The sequence below is a fragment of the Leucopleurus acutus genome (genome assembly GCF_964270905.1).
Source record: "Leucopleurus acutus genome assembly, chromosome: 4".
Classification (NCBI taxonomy): Eukaryota; Metazoa; Chordata; class Mammalia; order Artiodactyla; family Delphinidae; genus Leucopleurus; species Leucopleurus acutus.
Window position 1 is genome coordinate 151,510,536 of NC_139146.1, and position 23,923 is coordinate 151,534,458.

The window sequence follows — 23,923 nt, forward strand, 5'->3', positions numbered from 1 at the left end:
CAAAATCTCACACAGAAGCATACAAATACACACTCACAAAAAGAGGAAAAGGGGAAAAAAAAAATAATAAATCTTGCTCTCAAAGTCCCCCTCCTCAATTTGGGATGATTGGTTGTCTATTCAGGTATTCCACAGATGCAGGTGCATCAAGTTGATTGTGGAGCTTTAATCCGCTGCTCCTGAGGCTGCTGGGAGAGATTTCCCTTTCTCTTCTTTGTTAGCACAGCTCCCGGGGCTCAGCTTTGGATTGGCCCCGCCTCTGCGTGTAGGTCGCCGGAGGGCGTCTGTTCTTCGCTCAGACAGGACGGGGTTAAAGGAGCAGCTGCTTCTGGGACTCTGGCTCACTCAGGCCGGGGCGGGGGTGGGGGTGGGGTGCGGGGGTGGGGGGGGTGGGGGTGGGGCGCGGGGGTGGGGGGGGTGGGGGGTGGGGCGGTGGGGGTGGGGGGGGTGGGGGGTGGGGCGGTGGGGGTGGGGGGGGGTGGGGGGGGTGGGGTGGGGGTGGGGGGTGGGGGTGGGGTGGGGGGGTGGGGGTGGGGTGGGGGGGTGGGGCACGGAGTGCGGGGCGGGCCTGCGGCGTGTCGTCGCGCCGGCGTGTCGTCGCGCCGGCGTCACGTCGCGCCGGCCTGAGGAGCGCCTTGCGTTCTCCCGGAGTTGACCCTGGATTCCGGGACCCTGTCAGTGGCGGGCTGCACAGGTTCCCCGGAAGGGAGGTGTGGAGAGTGACCTGTGCTCGGCCACAGGCTTCTTGGTGGCGGCAGCAGCAGCCTTAGCGTCTCATGCCCGTCTCTGGGGTCCGCGCTGTTAGCCGCGGCTCGCGCCCGTCTGTGGAGCTCCTTTAAGCAGCGCTCTTAATCCCCTCTCCTCGCGCACCAGGAAAGAAAGAGGGAAGAAAAAGAGTCTTGCCTCTTCGGCAAGTCCAGACTTTTCCCCGGACTCCCTCCCGGCCAGCCGTGGCGCACTAACCGCCTTCAGGCTGTGTTCACGCCGCCACCCCCAGCCCTCTCCCTGCGCTCCGACTGAAGCCCGAGCCTCAGCTCCCAGCCCCCGTCCGCTCCGGCAGGTGAGCAGACAAGCCTCGGGCTGGTGAGTGCCGGTCGGCACCGATCCTCTGTGCGGGAATCTCTCCGCTTTGCCCTCCGCACCACTGTTGCTGCGCTCTCCTCCACGGCTCCGAAGCTTCCCCCTCCGACACCCGCAGTCTCTGCCCACTAAGGGGCTCCTAGTGTGTGGAAACTTTTACTTCTATACAGCTCCCTCCCACTGGTGCAGGTCCCGTCCCTATTCTTTTGTCTCTGTATTTTCTTTTTTCTTTTGCCCTACCCAGGTACGTGGGGGGTTTCTTGCCTTTTGGGAGGTCTGAGGTCTTCTGCCAGCGTTCAGTAGGTGTTCTGTAGGAGTTGTTCCACGTGTAGATGTATTTCTGGTGTATCTGGTGATCTCCGAGTCTTACTCTTCCGCCATCTTCCCCTCCAGCTATATACTAGTTTTTAAAGAAATGAAATCACCCTCTACGCATTGTTCTTTATCATATCATGTATATTACCATTTGCCTAACTTCATATGTGATCATAATTTCTATGTGTGCATCACATCCATATATAATTTTACATAAACAATTTCCACATGTTCTTTTGCTTTATAAGGACTTTTCCCCCTTATCTCCTCCGTCTGCCCTCCCATCCGCACCCCCAGAAATTTATGCATATCTTTCTGTGACTTTTTCCATCTTCACATAGCTGGGTAATGGTGCATGTCTACACACGAATGTGTGCACACACAGACACTTAGGGAGGGTCGCCCTTATATATTTTACAAATAGTCCTATTATACCACTTCCCGTTTTACTTTTCACACTCAGTCTTATTTGGTGGAAATCCCTTTAGGTCAAATGACAGAGATCCAATTCATCCTTTTTCATTATTGTATAATATTCCAAGGTGTGGCTCCACTATAACTTATTTAATCATTTCTCTACTGATGAGCATTGTTTACCTTGTTAGTCAGGTTCTAGTCAGGAGACAGAAAACAGACTTTTTGTTTTATCACAGAGAATTTATTGTAAAGATTTATTGCCTGGCTGTAAATCATCACTAAGTAAGAGAGAAGGGGGAAAAAAAATAAAAACAGAACGGCAATATATTACAAATTGGAATTGCAGGAAGCAGTCGTCCCCCCTAGGTCTGGGTGAACAAAGGAAAGAAATTGGAATTATTAAAAGCTTGGAAGAGGGGCCCCATGGAACTGAAACTCAGACTTCTGAGGAGGGAGCCAGCTGGCGGGTGCTGGTATCTAAAACCTGTTTCTGCAGGTGTGAGAAAAGCTGCACAGGCTCAGCAGTGGCTGCAGGAAGGAACTGCTGCTGCCACGGTTAAGAATCGTTCCTAGACTAATGCTCAAACACAAGAAGCAGATAAGAAGCCAACAGGTAGCAAATCCTGTTTTCTTTTCCCAAGCTTCCAGTTTCCCTGCAGTCTCCTTCTTCAGAGGGAGCTGGGTGACTTCGCAGAGTCCCAGCTTCAGGGTAGAATTTAGGAGGGTGGGTTTAAAGGTTCCAGACATTAAATTAACAACTGGCACATCTTTATTGCCAAGATTTTTTTGTCAGTTAAGAATAGAGCTGTATTGTGTCCTTATTTGCATATCCTTTTGTACCCGTGATTTTATTTCTCTGGAATAGATTCCCAGGAGTGAGATTACTGCATAAAATGATATTTTAAATTTTAACAGATGTTGCCAGATGTTTTTTTTAAATGATACTGCAAAAATTCACACTCCTGCTAGCAGTTTTTGAGAGAACTCTTTCTTCTTATTCCCACCAGAAATAGAGGCTATCACTCTTTTCCATTTTTCCAGCATAATGGGTTAAAGCAATGTCTTGTTACTTTAATTTGCATTCTCCTGACTGCTTGTGATTTTAAGTATGTTGTCATACGCTTATTAACAATCTGTAGTCCTTTTTTGTGCATTTCTTTTCCTATCTTTTGCTTGATTTTTTTTCTATTGGGATTCTTTCTGTTACCTTTTGTTGTGACTAGACAAAACCTCTTTGACTATTATAGAAATTGAACTTTATCAGTCTTCTGTGTTGTACTTTTTTCTAACTCAATTGTTTATTCACTTTCATTTTTGTATTTTTTCCAATATAATCTAACCAAAAGCAACTTATAGCTTCTGGTTCCTGTATTAGTTATATAGATCTTCCTCACTCCAAGACTGCATTTATAATATAGGCTTTTTTTTTTTTTTTTTTTTTTTTGCGGTACGTGGGCCTCTCACCGCTGTGGCCTCTGCCGCCGCGGAGCACAGGCTCCGGACGCGCAGGCTCAGCGGCCATGGCTCACGGGCCCAGCCGCTCCGCGTCATGTGGGATCCTCCCTGACCGGGGCACGAACCTGTGTCCCCTGCATCGGCAGGTGGACTCTCAACCACTGCGCCACCAGGGAAGCCTTATACGCTTATTTTTAAAACTTTATTATTTTTTACATTTTAGACTTTGTTTTATATGGAGTCTGACTGTATATATTCTTTGATACGGGTTTCACTTTTTCTTTCACATGGATAGCCAGTTGTCCAGAAGCGTTTATTATATCAACTATCCTTTCAATATTAACTTGAATACTAGTTTTTTTAAATGTGAAATTCTTATGCCTATTTTTGGATTTCTTATTCTGGATTTTACTGACTTTTAATTAATTCTTATGCCAATACCATATTGACTTAATTACACTGACTTAATGTGGTCAGTGCCTAGCACAAGATGTCCTTTTTTTTTATTATTTTTTGAATATTCTCAGGCATTTCTTTTTCTATATATGTTCTTTAAGATCATTTTATCTATCTCCTTTGTACTTCCAAAAAGAAGAAATAAACCCCATTGGAGATTTCACTGGAACCACATTCTATTTATATGGTAACTTGTAGAGGATTTATATTTTATGAAATATTCTTGTCATCAAAGAATTTGTTCAGATCATGATTTATACTCCGAAGATATTATACTTTATATTTTTAATAAGACTTTATGATTTCCTTGTTAAATTTATTCTTAAATGTTTTATAGATTTGGTTTTTATTTTTACATTTCTGGATATTTAAAACTAGAAGAGAGAAAACTATTGATTTTGCAGTATTTCCATTAGGCTAGACTAAACTGCTATATAAATAAATCCAGAAATGTGGTGGCCCTGAAGAAATACAAGTTAATTTCTCTCTGGTGATGGTTTAGTGTGTTCCAGATTGGCACATGGCTTTTCACTGTGTGTTCATTCAGGAACTCAGGGGAATTCAGCTCTACCATCTTTAATATGTGCTTCCTGGCTTGCTCTGATAGACACCATCCTAGCACAGAGCAGTAGAAAGGAGTATGGAGGAAAGTTTAGATTTATGGGACAAGCAGGAGACTGACAGTTGTTAGCTCTGTCCACGTCTCACTGGAGGGAATTTGGCCATAGGCAACCTGTAACTGGAAGGAAGGCTGGGAGATGTAATGTGACTGGGGTGATGTATACCTAATTACTATTTTCTGAGGACAGAAGAAGGGATAGTGGGTTTTAGGAAATTTAGTAGACTCTGCCATGATATATGTATCCTGTATCTAGCCATTGTACTAAAGTCTCATTTACTGCAGTTTTCTTTTATAACTAGAGGCAGTTGGAATTTCTATAATATCATATCATCAATCAGAGAAAATTGGTTTATTGCTTCTTTATCAATAATTTTTTCTATCACATATTTCATTTTCTTGTTAAATTTGTTAGAAACTCTTAAGTTGCATAATAAGAGCAAGAGCAAGCAGCCCTAAGAGAATTTCTTTAATTAACATAGTTCTAGTATTTTACCGTTTAGAATAATATTTGGTAATGGTTTTTAGGATATTGTCTTTATCACTTTTAAAGATTTCCTTCAATTTTTATTTTACTCAGAGCTTACATTCTAGTAACACTGTCGAGGTTTGTTAAACATCTTAACTATAAGATCATAGTTTTTTGCTTTTGATGTATTAATCTAATGAATTGTTGATCGATTTCCTGATAAGGAAGTATCAGGAATAAATCCTATTTATTTTATTCCTTCAGCATTTTTTGGTACACTGCTGGTGTATCAAAGATACATACTACTATTAGGTATATGCTAATATTTTAAAAGAATTTTTGTGTCAGTAGTCCAAAATAAGACCAGAGCATAATTTTCTTTTCCCTCTTTATATCTTTTTGGATACTGTCTTAACACATTTGGAGATTAATTTATGCAGAATTAATAATATGGATTAAGGAAGTTTATGTTCCTATGGTCAAGAATACTGTAAATAAAATTAGAATTATGTGTTCTTTAAAAGTAAGATACAACTCAATTGTGAAATCATCATGCCCTTATCCTTTGCAGGGCATATAGACTTTTATTTACTTACCCAATCTCTTCTTTGTTAATTATCTATTCAAATTTTCCTCTTCTTGAATAAATTCTGACAACTTTATTTTGCTAGCATGTGGTCCATTTCCTCTAGGTGTTCAAATTTGTTGTAATACCATTACATAGAGCATTCTCTTATAATTTTTCTAATCTTTTCTGTGTCCTTGATTATCCTTTCTTATTTCTTACATATTTCTGTTCTCCTTAATAAGTCTTATAGGAAATTCATCTATTTTGTAATTATTTTCAAAAACCTGCTTTAAGAAATATTTCTTTATCCTTCTTATTTATATCCATTTAATGAGTTTTAGCTTTTTTATTATTTCTTTTTACTGCACTCTTTTGTTACTGTGTTCTTTAATAACGAAGGCCTTTACAGTCATAAATTTTTATCTGGATATAGCTTTTGTTGTGTTACATAGGTCTTAGTATAACATTTTCCAGAGTTTCTGTCTGTAATTTTCCAGTTAGTTATTTCTTTGGACCAAGCGTTATCTTAAAATGTGTTAGTTTTGAGGTGATCAAGATTTATTAGTAATATTTCAAATTTTTATTTCTAATTTTGCTGACTCAATATCAAAAGAAGTACCCTATAAAATCTCTACTTGAAGATTTTTGTGGAGGTATTATTTGAAGCCACATAAATTTTTAAAGTATTTTTAATTTAAAGGACATGAGATTTTTAATACGTCTATTAATTGAGTTTTATTGTATTATTCAGTTCCTCTGTATCATTTATTTTTGTTTACAAACCACATTGCTTTCAAAGACTTTTCTTCTATTTCAAGTTTTAATTCTTTAATTGTTCTCACAGAAATAGTTTCATGGTCTACTTAGAATTTTTCAGATGACCCTCAAAATTGCCTCATTTTTTTTTTCTCCTTTCAAATATCTTGAGTTTTAGCCTGGGGTGAGAGCGGGTGGGGCAGAGGACAAAGAAGGAAAACTACAGAATAGCATCATAGCAGTGGTCTGTGTGAGATTGTCTTATTCTGATTTCTGAAGTCAGAAGTAATTTGTTTTTTCCTTTAGTTTACATAAAAAATAACAAACAAATAAATAAAACCCTCCTTCAAGCTTCCTTACTGCCGTCTTCTGATCGATGGATATACAGAGTATTCCTCTGTAGATAAATACAAGTCCACTGCATTATGCATTCTTTAACACAGAGCAGCCCCTTTTAAAGGAACTATGTCACTTTCCTTAGATTACAATATTAAATATATTAAAACAACTTAGTAACGATTTCCTCATTTGGTAATCATTTTTTTCTTGCTGGTAATAAAAATCCAACCATGTTTAGTAAGGTCAAATTTGAAAAACAATTATTATATTAATAATAATAATCACAAAACAAAACTAACAATAGCAGATTCATTCATATCAAACCCAAAATTAGAAATTTTGAAAAGATTTAAACGTGCTTATGAAACTAGAAGTCTCTCCCTCTGCATACTGTGAACAATCTGCTAAGATTGTTCTACTAAGATAGCTCATCAAAATTATTGCTTGACGATCCCATAATTTTCATGTGGACTTGTCTGGAACTCTTGTTGGTTTCAGCTTTTAGTGACCCACAAGGTCACTATAATTTGGGTACCAGTAAGTTATGTTAGATTCTGAGACAGCTTCTATTTAATCTAAGGTAAAAATTTAAACTGATCATAATGAGGTATGACAACCATATTTGGCTAATCTACAAAGAAGAATATGTCATTGCAATAGTAATGGGACAAGCCATTCAATTAATTAGTAGCAAATTGAACAGATTGCTTTGGAAGTGTTCCAAGAGGGAAAGTGCTTGTGGAGCTTTGCTTCAAAAGCAAGGCAGACCAGACTTCCTTAATCCCCTTTGGTAGAGAGAAATTTGATTTTCCATCCTTGAATTTTATATGCCAGAATCTAATCCACAGCAGAGGTGGAATTGCAGGATAGAGAGGTGTTTATGTTAAAATTATGGGTCTAGTAACCTGTGATGATTGTCCTGATTTTTGAGGGGGCTCTTTGGGTGTTTCCTCTACCTGTGAATAATAATGGAAATATTATAAACTTGTAATCTCTAAAATGTTTTCATCTATAACTCATTTGATCCAATCCCCAATATATTATCTGCCCATTTCACAGTGAGGAATTTGGAGGTCTGGGATCTCAAATACACTCCTGCTAGAACGAGTGCACGGGTACAGGTCTAGTTCAAGTCAAAACCCCATTTTATATCACTGCCGTTGCAGCAATAGGGTAACCTCTCTGTTCCCATGTGTAAACTGGAATGGAAATAATAGAGATCTTAGCCACGGCAAAAAGTTAGCCTTTGCCTAAGCTTGTTTATTTCCTTCAATGCCTAACCTTGTATTAAGAGGAAATAGAGCTAACTGATTTCAACGTAAAAGGTCTCTTGAAGTACGAAATAATAAAGCAGAGGCCTCCTCCCATTAGATTGGGGGAGGCTGAAGCATATGGGAATTATCTGCTTATTACGACCTCACACTGAACTCATTCACAGTTATGGAAGGACGTGGCCCTCCTTGTTTTTAATCTCAAAACACGACAAAGTCCTGTTTGGTTGGAAAAATTAAGTAATCTGATGCCAGATCAATTTCTTGTACAAATAGTACTTCTTGGTTCTTGCTGAAGAGTTTTCAATTCTAGTTCCTTGATCATGTTCTCAAATATCATGTAAAAATAGAAAACATAGTAAAACAATCAGGACAACCAAACTCCTCTCAAAGCCTGTTAATGTATCATTGACCTCTGTGCTATACAGTCCTGTGTCAAAATCCTCAATTTCACTGAGAAGGAAAGATGGATTGGTTTTGTTTTCTTGTCTCTAGAAGAGGAGCTGAAATGTCAGTAGAAAAGCACCTCTCTCCATCACCAGAGGAAGCTAATCAAGGAAACATGTCTTCAGGGAACACACACATTAATCTCCAGCTGGATCACGGGGCTGTTATGAGGTGTAACTAATCGTACAGTTGTGACTCGTCTCGGTCTGTAATAACATGCTCCACCGTGCCGTCCGTGGTTGGATGAGATGTATGTTGCATGTAAAAGAAAAAGTGCTGTTCAGCTGAAATGTCTGCAAGCCTGTGCCAGACAGTGACAGCTTGCAGTGAATGCAGCTACTGTGTTTCCACCGTAACACATTTACCCTGGGTTTCTGAAACTGTCTCGAGCAGTCATCACAGGACAATTTCAGACCCACAGGTTGTTATAACAGCTTCGTTCTCAAAAATGACCCCTGTCGGGGCTTCCCTGGCGGCGCAGTGGTTGAGAGTCCGCCTGACGATGCAGGGGACACTGGTTCGTGCCCTGGTCCGGGAGGATCCCACATGCCGCGGAGCGGCTTGGGCCCGTGAGCCATGGCCGCTGAGCCTGTGCGTCTGGAGCCTGTCCTCCGCAAGGGGAGAGGCCACAACAGTGAGAGGCCCGCGTACCGCAAAAAAAAAAAAAAACACCCCTGTCAAGATGCACTGTAGTTGTCTACTCAGATCCATTGTGGCGTTGAGTCCAGATGCTCAGAAATGTTTTTTAAAAAGAATCCTAAAGTGCTAAACTTTTGGTTTCCGGAAAAGGCTCTTCCAACACTTTTTCCACAGCAGGAAAGGTGTGCTGTGATCTCTTGGTATATGTACCACACATTCTGATTTGTCAGGTCAGTTTCCCGCCAGCTCTGGCCATAAGGCCCTGGACTGGCCCGGCTTACAGGCAACAGAAGGCCTCCAGGCTTTGAATGAGGTAGTGCCACTCTTCAAGGACCCATTCGACTTCACAGTTGCATGACTTAAAAAAAAATGTATCTATTCAAAAGCTTTTTTTCATGTTTCTTTCCTCTGAAATTAGAAATTCCTTAAGAGGCAAGAACTGAGGTATAATTTTTTAAAACTTATTATTAAGTTTTAAATTTTAAAATAATTTCTCAATATTTTTCATTTAAATGATTAAATGTTTTAAAATTTTAAACTACCTTTAATTTTTTTTTAAATTTTGAAAATAAAATAACTGAACAGACAGATAAAATGTATTTTAGCAGAACAGGAGTTAGATGTTAGGTACCATGTACCCAGTATGCAATATTTACTGACACTGAGGACTGGAATTTACTGGTAGAAGAAGAAAAGGGGAAATAATGGACTATATTTTCATTTCTAATTCTATTTCAAAGGAACTTCATATGTTTTTCTAGAGAAATAAGTGTTTCCTGGAAATAAATATTCCTAGACTGATATATAACCTGATAATAATTGAAACATTTTCAAAAGGACACTGATATATACTAGAGAAATAAAATTTGGTAAAAGAAATACCATCCTGTGTAAGCAATTTTTATGTCTGTTAGGACAGTACAGAGGACATCTACACGTTGGCCTGTGCTGTGCTTTCTTTTCTCAGTAGCAAAGAATACTGCTGTTATTAATCAATGTCTCTAATTTTATTTTTCAGAATGACAAATCCCCAGGGCGATCTGCAAGTCGATCAAGTAATATTTCAAAAGTAGGTGAACTGTATTCATTTTCTTAATTGTTTATTAATTTACATATTTTATGAGTTCAAGTAAATATTTTCTAGCATTTAACCTGCCATTGTTATCTGTGAGCCATACACAAATATGACTTGTTAATGGTCTTAAATATTTTAAGAGTTTACCGTGATTGATTTCATACAGCAAAATGAGTGAAGCTATTTTTCGTCTTCAGTGCTGTATGCAAAAGACAATTTGCTACTTTCCGAGTGTCACTCAAAATATGTTTCTTCTCTCACTTCGGCTCAGAAAGCTACCACACACCCAAGGTGAAACTCTGTCAACATCATGGTACAATTCCCATGAATTCAGTTTTTCCAGGAGTATGGGCTCAACTATGCTGGAATCTAACCAGGACAGGTTTTAGAAAGCAATTTAATTTAAGACACTAGTATGGTCATACTTGCTTTATAGAGTCGATGGATGAAAAAACCAAAATACTCCCTAGACTGCCTATAAATCCAAGCAAGACACGAGGGTGTTGAAAATCCCATGGCATGGAAGAGATCCTCTAGATTTTAATTTCTCCTAGAAAACAAAAATTAAGAGCTATTCTCTAAGATGAGGCACTATGCAGTTTATAGACTTGGTACTTGGGGAGTGGAAAATCATCTAGGGCCATTTGTGAAATTGGAAAATTATGACTTCCAAAAATATAATTCTGACAAAGCTGAATTTACCATGACGAGAACTTCCACAGCAGGGCCCCTCACTTGCCAACACCACAGCCCTGAGCTCAATTTTGTAAACGTAATTTTGTATTATTTTCCTTCGAGGGGGCCCCCAAAACAGCAATAAACCATAGGCATTACAGAACATAGACCCACTTCCAATTTAGAAAAGTTTTTGTTTTGTTTTGTCTTGTTTTCACAAACAAAGGACTTCTATTACTCATTGAAAAATAGCAGTGGCCAGATTATCAGCATTTTCTTAAGTGGGTTTCCTGAGGCTGATTCTTACAAGACTATGTTAAGATGGTCAGCTGACACCTGTCAGCACACTGGGTTGAGTATGGGGATGGAATCCTGCTCTTAGGAAACTCTCGTATTTTTAATACACAGTAAGGATGCCTGTCTGGTGCTCCATAGGCAGACCACATCACTGTGTTGCAATGCTCTCCACTGTACAAGCTTAGTAAGATAGTCCAGAACAAAAGCAGTCAATGTTTCTGCTTCCAAGACGTGCAGAGATGCAAGAGACCCACAGAGAATTGTATCTCAGTAGTTGGAACTGTACATCTCTAAGCACATTGCAATCTGGGCGCCTTCCTAATATTTGAGAGCCCATGTGGCCCAGTGGTTAAAGCACTAGCCGTGTAGACAGAGGATGTGAGTGTAAGTCATCACTGTCACTTCCTACTTATGGGATCCGAGACACTCACTTAACCGCCCTGAGACACACTTGCCTCCACTGGGACATGAGGCGATGGTATCAGTCATTGAAGGTTTTCTTAAGTGGTTGTAAATCAAAACAATACCTTTCAAATGTCAGTCCTCTCCGTCACATCATGGAGAGCCTTGCCTGCAACTGCAGAGCATCATCATCTTTCTGAATGTGAGTGTTAATGTTGACCTAGAAACCTGTAGGCAGTACTGACAACTCCTTTGTCATGCCAGTTGCTTCGTGATCCAGGGGTAAAATTGTATCTGCGTTTCCAAACTGCTGTTTGACTTTGACATAATGCAGCTTGTTTATAGCTTTTACCTTTGCATTTATTCTTTAAGAAAAAGTCAGAAATGTAGTTTCCCTTCTATGAATTCGCCTTCCAGGCTCTGATACATTTTTTGTGTGTGTTTTTGCATCTCCAAGAGCAACACTCTTGATTTTATTGGTGCAAACTATTGATTTTATTACTGTTTAATGTATATCTTTCATGTACATCTTACTACTCTCAGAAATACTTTTTTCTTTTGTATTAACAGTATTCACAGACTATTGATAACACTTTTAAAATAGGAGTAGTATGAAGAAATTTTATTCAAAGATGATACAAGTTTGGGACAATAAGACAAGTGTGAGCTGTCATCAGTCTAACAAGTATTTGCTAATCCATATTCTATTTATAGATGACCTGCAAAAGCTATTAGATATAAATATTGGTTGTTATCCATTTTGATGGTAATTTATCTTAGATTAGGAACATGAACTGCCAGGTCTTATTAACCGGTTTGCCAAACTGCATCATAAATGTTCTAGACTCATTCTTTTTTTTTTTTTTCAGTTATGACTAAACAGTTTATTTGATACATTTTAATTGCAGGCTTGTGTGGGAGACAATTAATGATAAAATGCATTCTATTCAGAGAAAAAAGAAAAGCTCTCCCCTTAAACAGTCATTCTAATTGTACAGTCACAAAAACTCAAACCATCACACACCCATGGGGGTGAAAAGATTTCAGTGTGCTTAAGTTTATTAGACTTAAGCCAATATAATGCTACTTTTACTTATATTCAGAATGACAGCCACAAATCCTAAATCCACTGTAGAGCCCTCACTACTTTTTAATGAATTACTAAGTGATAAACTCTTCATTAATACCACATAACTTACCAAGAAGGAGGTGGCAAATTCTAGTAATATTTGAGTCCTTTAACTTTTTTATTTTTACCATCTTTATTGGGGTATAATTGCTTTACAATGGTGTGTTAGTTTCTGATGTATAACATAGTGAATCAGCTATACGTATACATATATCCCCATATCCCCTCCCTTTTGCATCTCCCTCCCACCCTCGCTATCCCACCCCTCTAGGTGGACCAGAACACCAAACTGATCTCCCTGTGCTATGCGGCTGCTTCCACTAGCTATCTATTTTACATTTGGTAATACACATAAGTCCATGCCACTCTCTAACTTCGTCCCAGCTTACCATTCCCACTCCCTGTGTCCTCAAGTCCATTCTCTACATCTGTGTCTTTATTCCTGTCCCGAACCTAGGTTCTTCATAAACATTTTTTTTAGATTCTATATATATATGTGTTAGCATACAGTTTTGTTTTTCTCTTTCTGACTTACTTCACTCTGTATGACAGTCTCTAGATCCCTCCACCTCACTACAAGTAACTCAATTTCGTTTCCTTTTATGGCTGAGTAATATTCCACTGTATATATGCCACATCTTCTTTATCCATTCATCTGTCGATGGACACTTAGGTTGCTTCCATGTCCTGGCTATTGCAAATAGAGCTGCAGTGAACATTGTGGTACATGACTCTTTTTGAATTATGGTTTCTCAGGGTATATGCCCAGTAGTGGGATTGCTGGGTTGTATGGTAATTCTTTTTTTTTTTACATCTTTATTGGAGTATAATTGCTTTACAATGGTGTGTTAGTTTCTGCTTTATAACAAAGTGAATCAGTTATACATATACATATGTTCCCATATCTCTTCCCTCTTGCATCTCCCTCCCTCCCACCCTCCCTATCCCACCCCTCCAGGCAGGCACAAAGCACCGAGCTGATCTCCCTGTGCTATGCGGCTGCTTCCCACTAGCTATCTGCCTTACGTTCGGTAGTGTATATATGTCCATGCCACTCTCTCACTTTGTCACAGCTTACTCTTCCCCCTCCCCATATCCTCAAGTCAATTCTTTAGTAGGTCTGTGTCTTTATTCCTGTCTTACCCCTAGGTTCTTCATGACATTTTTTTCCTTAAATTCCATATATATGTGTTAGCATACGGTATTTGTCTTTCTCTTTCTGACTTACTTCACTCTGTATGACAGACTCTAGGTCTATCCATCTCATTACAAATAGCTCAATTTCGTTTCTTTTTATGGCTGAGTAATATTCCATTGTATATATGTGCCACATCATCTTTATCCATTCATCCGATGATGGAAACTTAGGTTGTTTCCATCTCCGGGCTATTGTAAATAGAGCTGCAATGAACATTTTGGTACATGACTCTTTTTGAATTATGGTTTTCTCAGGGTATATGCCCAGTAGTGGGATTGCTGGGTCATATGGTAGTTCTATTTGTAGTTTTTTAAGGAACCTCCATACTGTTCTCCATAGTGGCTGTATCAGTTTACATTCCCACCAACAGTGCAAGAGTGTTCCCTTTTCTCCACACCCTCTCCAGCATTTATTGTTTCTAGATTTTTTGATGATGGCCATTCTGACTGGTGTGAGATGATATCTCATTGTAGTTTTGATTTGCATTTCTCTAATGATAAGTGATGTTGAGCATTCTTTAATGAGTTTATTGGCAGTCTGTATATCTTCTTTGGAGAAATGTCTGTTTAGGTCTTCTGCCCATTTTTGGATTGGATTGTTTGTTTTTCTGATATTGAGGTGCATGAGCAGCTAGTAAACTTTAGCGATTAATCCATTGTCAGTTGCTTCATTTGCAAATATTTTCTCCCATTCTGAGGGTTGTCTTTTGGTCTTGTTTATGGTTTCCTTTGCTGTGCAAAAGCTTTGAAGTTTCATTAGGTCCCATTTGTTTATTTTTGTTTTTATTTCCATTTCTGTAGGAGGTGGATCAAAAAGGATCTTGCTGTGATTTATGTCATAGAGTGTTCTGCCTATGTTTTCTTTTAAGAGTTTGATGTCTGTTTTCCTTTAAGAGTTCGTTAAGTGTCTGGCCTTACATTTAGGTCTTTAATCCATTTTGAGTTTATTTTTGTCTATGGTGTTAGGAAGTGTTCTAATTTCATTCTTTTACATGTAACTGGCAAGTTTTCCCAGTACCACTTATTGAAGAGGCTGTCTTTCTCCATTGTATATTCTTGCCTCCTTTATCAAAGATAAGGTGACCATATGTGTGTGGGTTTATCTCTGGGCTTTCTATCCTGCTCCATTGATCTGCCTTTCTGTTTTTGTGCCAGTACCATACTGTCTTCACTACTGTTGTGTTGTAGTATAGTCTGAAGTCAGGGAGCCTGATTCCTCCAGCTCCGTTTTTCGTTCTCAAGATTGCTTTGGCTATCTGGCGTCTCTTGTGTTTCCATCCAGATGGTGAAATTTTTTGTTCTAGTTCTGTGAAAAATGTCATTGGTACTTTGGTAGGGATTGCAGTGATCTGTAGATTGCTTTGGGTAGTATAGTCATTTTCACGATGTTGATTCTTCCAATCCAGGAAAATGGTATATCTCTCCATCTATTTGTATCATCTTTAATTTCTTTCATCAGTGTCTTATAATTTTCTGCAAACAGGTCTTTTGTCTCCCTAAGAAGGTTTATTCCTAGGTATTTTATTCTTTTTGTTGCAATGGTAAATGGGAGTGTTTCCTTAATTTCTCTTTCAGATTTTTCATCATTAGTGTATAGAAGTGCAAGAGATTTCTGTGGATTAATTTTGTATACTGCTACTTTACCAAATTCAGTGATTAGCTCTAGTAGTTTTCTGGTAGTGTCTTTACGATTCTCTATGTGTAGGATCATGTCATCTGCAACCAGTGACAGCTTTACTTCTTCTTTTCCGATTTGGATTCCTTTTATTTCTTTTTCTTCTCTGATTGCTGTGGCTAAAAATTCCGAAACTATGTTAAATAATAGTGGTCTAGTGGGCAACCTTATCTTGTTCCTTATCTTAGTGGAAATGGTTTCAGTTTTTCACCATTGAAAATGATGTTGGCTGTGGGTTTGTCATACATGGCCTTTATTATATCGAGGTAAGTTCCCTCTATGCCTACTTTATGGAGGGTTTTTATCATAAATGGGTGTTGACTTTTGTCGAAAGCTTTTTCTGCATCTATTGAGATGATCATATGGTTTTTATCCTTCAGTTTGTTAATACAGTGTATCACATTGATTGATTTGCATATATTGAAGAATCCTTGCATTCCTGGGATAAACCCCACTTGTTCATGGTGTATGATCCTTTTCATGTGCTGCTGGATTCTGTTTGCTAGTATTTTGTTGAGGATTTTTGCATCTATGTTCATCAGTGATATTGACCTGTAGTTTTCTTTCTTTGTGACATCTTTGGTTTAGGTATCAGGGTGATGGTGGCCTCGAAGAATGAGTTTTGGAGTTTTTCTCCCTCTGTCATATTTTGGAAGAGCTTGAGAAGGATGGGTGTTAGCTCTTCTCTAAATGTTAGATAGAATTCTCCTGTGAAGCCGTCTGATCCTGGGCTTTTGTTTATTGGAAGATTTTAATTAGAGTCTCAATTACAGTGCTTGTGATTGGTCTGTTTATATTGTCTCTTTCTTCCTGGTTCAGTCTCAGAAGGTTGTGCTTTTCTAAGAATTTGTCCATTTCTTCCAGGTTGTCCATTTTATTGGCATAGAGTTGCTTGCAGTAATCTCTCATGATCCTTTGTATTTCTGCAGTGTCAGTTGTTACTTCTCCGTTTTCATTTCTAATTCTATTGATATGAGTCTTCTCCCTTTCTTCTTGATGAGTCTGGCTAATGGTTTATCAATTTTGTTTGTCTTCTCAAAGAAGCAGCTTTTAGTTTTACTGATCTTTGCTATCATTTCTTTCATTTCTTTTTCATTTGTTTCTGATCTGATTGTTATGATTTCTTTCCTTCCGCTAACTTTGGGGTTCTTTTGTTCTTCTTTCTCTAATTGCTTTAGGTGTAAGCTGAGGTTGTTTATTTGAGATGTTTCTTGTTTCTTAAGGTAGGCTTGTGTTGCTGTAAACTTCCCTCTTAGAGCGGCTTTTGCTGCATCCCATAGGTTTTGGGTCATTGTGTTTTCATTGTCATTTGTTTCTAGGTATTTTTTGATTTCCTCTTTGATTTCTTCAGTTATCTCTTGGTTGTTAAGTAATGTATTGTTTCGCCTCCATGTATTTGTATTTTTTACAGAATTTTTCCTGTAATTGATATCTAGTCTCATAGTGCTGTGGTCAGAAAACATATGTGATACGTTTTCAATTTTCTTAAATTTACCAAGGCTTGATTTGTGACCCAAGATATGATCTATCCTGGAGAATGTTCCATGAGCACTTGAGAAGAAATTGTATTCTGTTGCTTTTGGATGGAATGTCCTATAAATATTAATTAAATCCACCTTGTATAATGTGTCATTTAAAGCTTGTGTTTCCTTATTTAATTTCATTTTGCATGATCTGTCCATTGGTGAAAGTGGGGTGTTAAAGTCCCTTACTATGATTGTGTTACTGTCAATTTCCCCTTTTATGGCTCTTAGCATTTGCCTTAGGTATTGAGGTGCTCCTATGTTGGGTGCCTAAATATTTCCTATTGCTATATCTTCTTCTTGGATTGATCCCTTGATCATTTTGTAGTGTCCTTGTCTCTTGTAATAGTCTTTATTTTAAAGTCTATTTTGTCTGATATGAGAACTGCTACTCCAGCTTTCTTTTGATTTCCATTTGCATGGAATATCTTTTTCCATCCCCTCACTTTCAGTCTGTATGTGTCCCTAGGTCTGAAGTGGGTGTCTTGTAGACAGCATATATACAGGTCTTGTTTTTGTATCCATTCAGCCAGTCTGTGTCTTTTGGTTGGAGCATTTAATCCATTTACATTTAAGGTAGTTATCGATATGTATGTTCCTATTACATTTTCTTAATTGTTTTGTGTTTTTTACTGTAGGTTTTTTCCCTCTCTTGTGTTTCCTGCCTAGAGAAGTTCCTTTAGCATTTGTTGTAAAGCTGGTTTAGTGGTGCTGAATTCTGTTAACTTTTGCTTGTCTGTGAAGGTTTTACTTTCGCTGTTGAATCTGAATGAGATCCTTGCTGGGTAGAGTAATCTTGGTTGTAGGTTCTTCCCTTTCATCACTTTAAGTATGTCCCACCACTCCCTTCTGGCTTGCAGAGTTTCTGTTGAAAGATCAGCTGTTAACCTTACGGGGATTCCCTTGTATGTTATTTGTTGTTTTTCCGTTGCTGCTTTAAATATTTTTTCTTTGTATTTAATTTTTGATAGTTTGATTAATATTTGTCTTGGCATGTTTCTCCTTGGATTTATTCTGTATGGGACTCTCTGTGCTTCCTGGACTTGATTAACTATTTCTTTTCCCATATTAGGGAAGTTTTCAACTATAATTGCTTCAAATCTTTTCTGTCTCTTTCTTTTACCCTTCTTCTGGCACCCCTATAGTTCGAATGTTGGTGTGTTTGATGTTGTCCCAGTTGTCTCTGAGACTGTCCTCAATTCTTTTTCTTCTTTTTTCTTTACTCTGCTCTGCAGTAGTTATTTCCACTATTTTATCTTCCAGGTCACTTAGCCGTTTTCTGCCTCAGTTATTCTGCTAATGATTCCTTCTAGAGAATTTTTAATTTCATTTATTGTGTTGTTTATCATTGTTTGTTTTCTCTTTAATTCTTCTACAGCCTTGTTAAACGTTTCTTGTATTTTCTCCATTCTATTTCCAAGATTTTGCATCATCTTTACTATCATTTCTCTGAATTCTTTTTCAGGTGATCTGCCTATTTCCTCTTCATTTGTTAGGTCTGGTGGGTTTCTATCTTGCTCCTTCATCTGCTGGTGTTTTTCTGTCTTCTCATTTTGCTTATCTTTCTGTGTTTGGGGTCTCCTTTTCGCAGCCTGCAGGTTTGTAGTTCCTGTTGTTTTTGGTGCCTGCTCCCAGTGGCTACGGTTGGTTCAGTGGGTTGTGTAGGCTTCCTGATGGAGGGGACTGGTTCCTGTGTTCTGGTGGATGAGGCTGGATCTTGTCTTTCTGGTGGGCAGGACTGTGTCCGATGGTGTGTTTTGGCGTGTCTGTGACCTTATTATGTTTTAGGAAGCCTCTCTGCTAATGGGTGTGTGTTCCTGTCTTGCTAGTTGTTTGGCGTAGGGTATCCAGCACTGTTACTTGCTGGTCATTGAGTGGAGCTGAGTCTTTGTTTTGAGATGGAGATCTCTGGGGAGAGCTTTCGCCGTTTGATATTACGTGAAGCCGGGAGGTGTCTGGTGGACCAATGTCCTGAACTCGACTCTCCCACCTCAGAGGCACAGGCCTGACACCCAACCAGAGCACCAAGACCCTGTCAGCCACACGGCCAGGTACATGGGGAGATTCTTGCCTTTTGGCAAGTCTGAGGTCTTCTGCCAGCGTTCAGTAGGTGTTCTATAGAAGCTGTTCCACGTGTAGATGTATTTCGGATGTATTTGTGGGGAGGAAGGTGATCTCCACCTCTCACTCCTCTGCCATCTTGAAGGTCTCCTCGAGTCCCTTAACATTTAAAGTGGTAGAAAAAAAGAGATTAAAGTAAAACAGGGGTATATTTTCTCTAACTTTGTCAAAATAATTTTTATGTCAAAAAAGACTTAAGTTTCTCAAGGGTGTGATAATCAGCATAATAGAGTAATTAAGAGTATGGATTCAGAGTAACTGCTTAGGAGCATATGTAACTTCCTTAGTAACTTTATTTGTAAAATAAGAGTATCAAACAGTATCTCTCTCAGAGGGGTACTTAGCACAGTACCCAGCACTGTGTAAGGATGAGCTGCTCTTATTATGGGGCTCTTAATACTGATGTCTCACAGTACAGTAAGTACTCAGTAATCTTTTTGTGAGCAAGTGAATTTGTGACACGGGTTATAGTATAATATTGTTTTCTCGGCTGAATAAGAATAAGTAACAGATTGGACAGGATTAAGTTAAATTTAGGATTAAGTAAAACGTTTGTGATGTGACATAATTTCATTGAAAAAATATTGCACATTCTTGTTTCATTAAAAAGTGCATGTGTTTTTAACAATAAAAATTCTGTTAGGTCAGTAGCACTAAAACTCATAATGGGCATCTTCCTTAACTGTTGTCAAGTTTGTGCCATCCCTGAGCCTTTGATAAAGGGCAGTCACAGTTCAGAGGACTCCATCCAGGCTGGGGTAGCAGAAGCGTCCTGCATGCCATTGAGTCTGCTTTCCTGCCTGTTTCCTACAGTTTCTTAATGAATCAGACCTTCTAGTCATTAGTATTTGTGGAATGTCTCCATCAGCAATCTTATTCTATACTGGGAATGACGGAGTAATGAAAAAATCCCCTCCAAGTCCTCAGTGAGCTTACAGTGAAGGAGTTGAGATATGACATAGATATATAACTTGTAATTTAATATATACATACATTATAATTTAATATATATTAAGTAGAACTATGTGCAAAAAAGATAACAGAGCAAGCAACCCTGCGCCTCTCACCTTTAGAAAGGCCTGGCCCTTGGTCGGCACCTGGGATTTCAGTAGTGGGGTACCACCACCCTAACTGGTAAGAATGGCGCATGGTGCCTAAATTGTGCAAAAACACCAGTTTATCCCAGATTCCTGCTTTCCTTCTGGGAGTCTGGGGTTTGGGTACATGCTAGACAGTTGGTACCTATAAGACCAGCCCCCAGTAAAAAGTTGGAACACTGGGTGTCTCACAAGTCTCCCTGGTAGACAGCACTTCTCATCTGTTGTTACAACTCACAGCTGCAGGAATTAAGCGCGTCTATGACTCCCCTGGGAGTAAACCTGGGGAAGTTTGGAACTCTGCTCCTCATGTCCTCTGGACTTCACCCCATGTGCCTTTTTCCTTTGCTGATTTTGCTTTGTGTCCTTTCACTGTAATAAACCGTAGGGAGGAATATGGCTACAAGTTCAGTCCTATGAGGGGTCCTAGGCGATCACTGCCCTTGAGCATAGTCATGGGACCCTCTGGAGCTCCAGCCAAAAGAGTACAGACCGCAGGCTGTGAAAAGAGTACAGACCGCAGGCTATTAGAGTTCAGGGAATGACCACTCCCATCTGGTGACAGGATAGCACTAGGGAAGAACTGTATATAAACAGGGACTTGAAGGAGGTGTGTGACTTGATCCAATACAAGGAAAGTATGTTTAAAGGCATATAAGTACAAGGCATGGAAGCCAGAAAACATGGATTAGAAGAAGAAAGGTACTCAAAATAGTCTTCAGGGACCTTTGACATGGAACATTGGTCGTAGGATACATTCTCTTTAATTGTACAAGTGTTCCCGGCTTGGAAACATAGAGATGGATTTAGAATCCATTGAGATCCTTGAGACAGTTTTTAGTAAACAGAACATTAGAAACGGAACATTATTATTTTTGATATTCAGGATTGTGTAAGTCCTGAGTGATCTTGCTGCTGTGAATACGAAATATCCAAGTGTGGGATAAATAACAAATGTTGAATTGTTAGTAAACATTTAAACTTTTTCTCCTTAGTCTTTACCTCAGTATTTCTACCCTATATTATTCAGTTGCGATTATACTTTGAGTTTTCTGGTCATTCCAACTTTGAGTTTTTTATTAGTTTATGTTTCTAGCTTGTTTTAGGAATATAAGATATACTTGTGACTCTTTTTTTTTTTTTACTCTAATAGGATTTGTGTGCCTTGGATATGTTAATGCTGCTTTAAAAGCTACAGAGAAGCTATATAAGTTTAAAACAATGTATGTGAGATTGTCAAAATATCTCAGTGTAAACGTGCCAGTTTTCATTTTTTCCTCACTTACTTTTCCTCTGAAAAGCTGCTTTTGATATTCGTGTTTGTTGCTGCCTTTTAACACACATATGGCTCACAGATAGGCTCCTCGGGAAGCAAAATTAGCCAAATTCGGCTTTTCTTTTCTTTTTTCTAGGGTGAGGCCTCATTACATTCAACTAGCAACAGTATATTATGTATTTCACAAGAAAAACCTTTCAAGAGCAAACTGTCAAAAGGAAAGAAAGGCTTGTACTTTCAGTTAAAATCAACATCTAGCATTTTCTTTTAAACAAAACACTTTATGCTTTTTGGTCTATGTAGGAAGCAGCTCATGAAATCTAATCTACTTATGAAAAGAAATTCAAAAGCTACTACCTTAAAATGAAGTTTCAGTTAGCTTCCATTATTCCCTATTATATTCCCTAGACCTCATTTAACTTGACAAAGCGTCATCTAAAATGTTCAGTTGGTATCTACCTAGAAATATCATATACAATGTTAAGGTAAAGACAGTACATAGTGTATGAAGTATTAATGCTAAAGTGTTTCCTTTCCCTCTCTGTGTGCCCCAGCTTATTCTGCAATAAATAAAGGTGTATAGTATAGTCAACACAATTTATTCAACGAACATTTTTAAGGATGTACATTTTAAATAGGTATTTTCTTTTGATCAGATAAATACCTTGATTCTACTTCTGTAAGTCTTCATCTCTTCCTATTTTGCCAGATTTGCCTTTAAGATTCCAGTGTGTTTTCCAGCAAGGTCAAGGTGAATGTGTTCCCCCAATTTAACATGTATTGGGAGTTCATTCAGCTGACCCTGAGCCAAGTATTTGCATCTCTGAACAGGCGTTTAATGTTCTGAGTTAGTGAGAGATCCATCTTGGTTTGCTTATAAGGGACCTATAAATCAGCCATACCTTCAGACTACATACCTTGATAGGGTAAATTTGACAGGTTGATGAAGTAAAATGGGATGTAGAATTTTTTGATTTCCTCTTTGATTTCTTCAGTGATTTCTTGGTTATTTAGTAGTATATTGTTTAGCCTCCATGTGTTTGTGTTTTTTACAGTTTTTTCCCTGTAATTGATTTCTAATCTGATAGTGTTGTGGTCAGAAAAGATGCTTGATATGATTTCAATTTTCTTAAATTACTGAAGCTTGATTTGTGACTCAAGATGTGATCTATCCTGGAGAATGTTCATGTGCATTGAGAAGAAAGTGTAATCTGCTGTTTTTGGGTGGAATATCCTCTAAATATCAGTTAAATCTGTTTGGTCTGTTGTGTCATTTAAAGCTTGTGTTTCCTTATTAATTTTCTGTTTGGATGATCTCGCCATTGGTGTAAGTGAGGTGTTAAAGTCCCCCACTATTACTGTTACTGTCGACTTCCTCTTTTATAGCTGTTAGCAGTTGCCTTATGTATTGATATCCCTCATTCTTGATTATCAGTTCTTTTAGACTAGGCAGTTTGCTGGTGAGGTGTCTCTGATTACCTTGCCCTTAACAGGTTGTGCTTGATATAACCAACGATTTGAAGTTAAACCTGTGTTTGGATAAATGGAAAAATGCTACAGCAGATCCCCCAAGTTTGAGACTTATCTGGATTCCTCATTATGTAGCAGCCACCCTAGCTCCTCATGATGGCCAAGTCTGTTGTTGAGTGAACTGCTGCTCTGTCTACCAGACCACATAACTTGTGTCACTCTTGAGGGAAAGCTCCATTCCTGTGGTCCACTGATGTCCTGACCAGTCTTTCTAGAGCCAATTAGCATACCAGGAGGTGCTTTCTATACTATCAGAACTTTGCAATGGTGTGACCTTGATCCAAAACCCTGAAGTTTTCACTGTAATTCTCCATTTGGGACTTGACAGAGAACCTGCCTGGCATTCCTAGTTACCATGGTAATGATAATAGTATGGGACTTGCCACTTATTACGGCTTTGGCATCAAGGTTGCTTGTATCGCAGCTGACACTGCTGCAGAAACTTGTCTCATTCTAGTCCCCGCTCAGAAGTGGTAGCCTTCTGAGTCATCTGATAAAGGGCCTGAGAATTATTCCAAAGTGTTGTCTTGTTCTAAGACTCAGAATCCTACCAAGCATTCTGCGTCTTTCTTCATAGCAAGATTAGGTGCCAAATGTGTCTGAAGGGAATGTCTTGACACACACAACAAAATGGGATCCCCAGTATTTTCACTGGTTTGGCCAATTCCTGAATGTTTGTGGAATTTTTGTCCCTCCCTCATGTCCTAAAAAAGCCTTAAGATTATTGGCCTTTCCTGCTCATTAGACCTGATTAACATGATATCATCACAAAATGGACTAAACTGATTTTGACAACCGTCAGACAATTAAGGTTACTTTCAGTCTATATTGTGACGTATCTCTGGTGCAGGACCAGGAATGTGTACTGCTGTCCATGCCAGGTGAATGCAAATTGGTTTTGATCCTCATTTATGATGCATATTGAAAGAACACGTTACTAGGAAAGTAGATTCATACCACATGCTGGTCTGCTCTGATGGTGAGGGTGCCTGGCCCACTATATTTCAGCAGGAACAGACTAGAAATTAAGTGACACGACGGAAACGACCACCCTTATATCCTTTTAAGTCTATTCTCATGAAACAGCCAATATGA

At 38.8% G+C, this 23,923-nt stretch overlaps 1 protein-coding gene across 4 annotated transcripts in view; it reads left to right on the forward strand.

Annotated features, from left to right (window-relative positions):
* The window catches only part of MARCHF1 (membrane associated ring-CH-type finger 1), a gene marked incomplete at its 3' end in the record, with an annotated part of 457,967 nt that overhangs the window by 270,668 nt on the left and 163,376 nt on the right, over nucleotides 1-23,923 (forward strand). For all 4 annotated transcript variants that reach the window (XM_082838694.1, XM_082838693.1, XM_082838695.1 and 1 more), the window contains one exon: nucleotides 9,850-9,900. In XM_082838694.1, coding sequence (XP_082694820.1) covers nucleotides 9,850-9,900 — 51 coding nt within the window. The remainder of the gene's footprint in view (nucleotides 1-9,849; nucleotides 9,901-23,923) is intronic.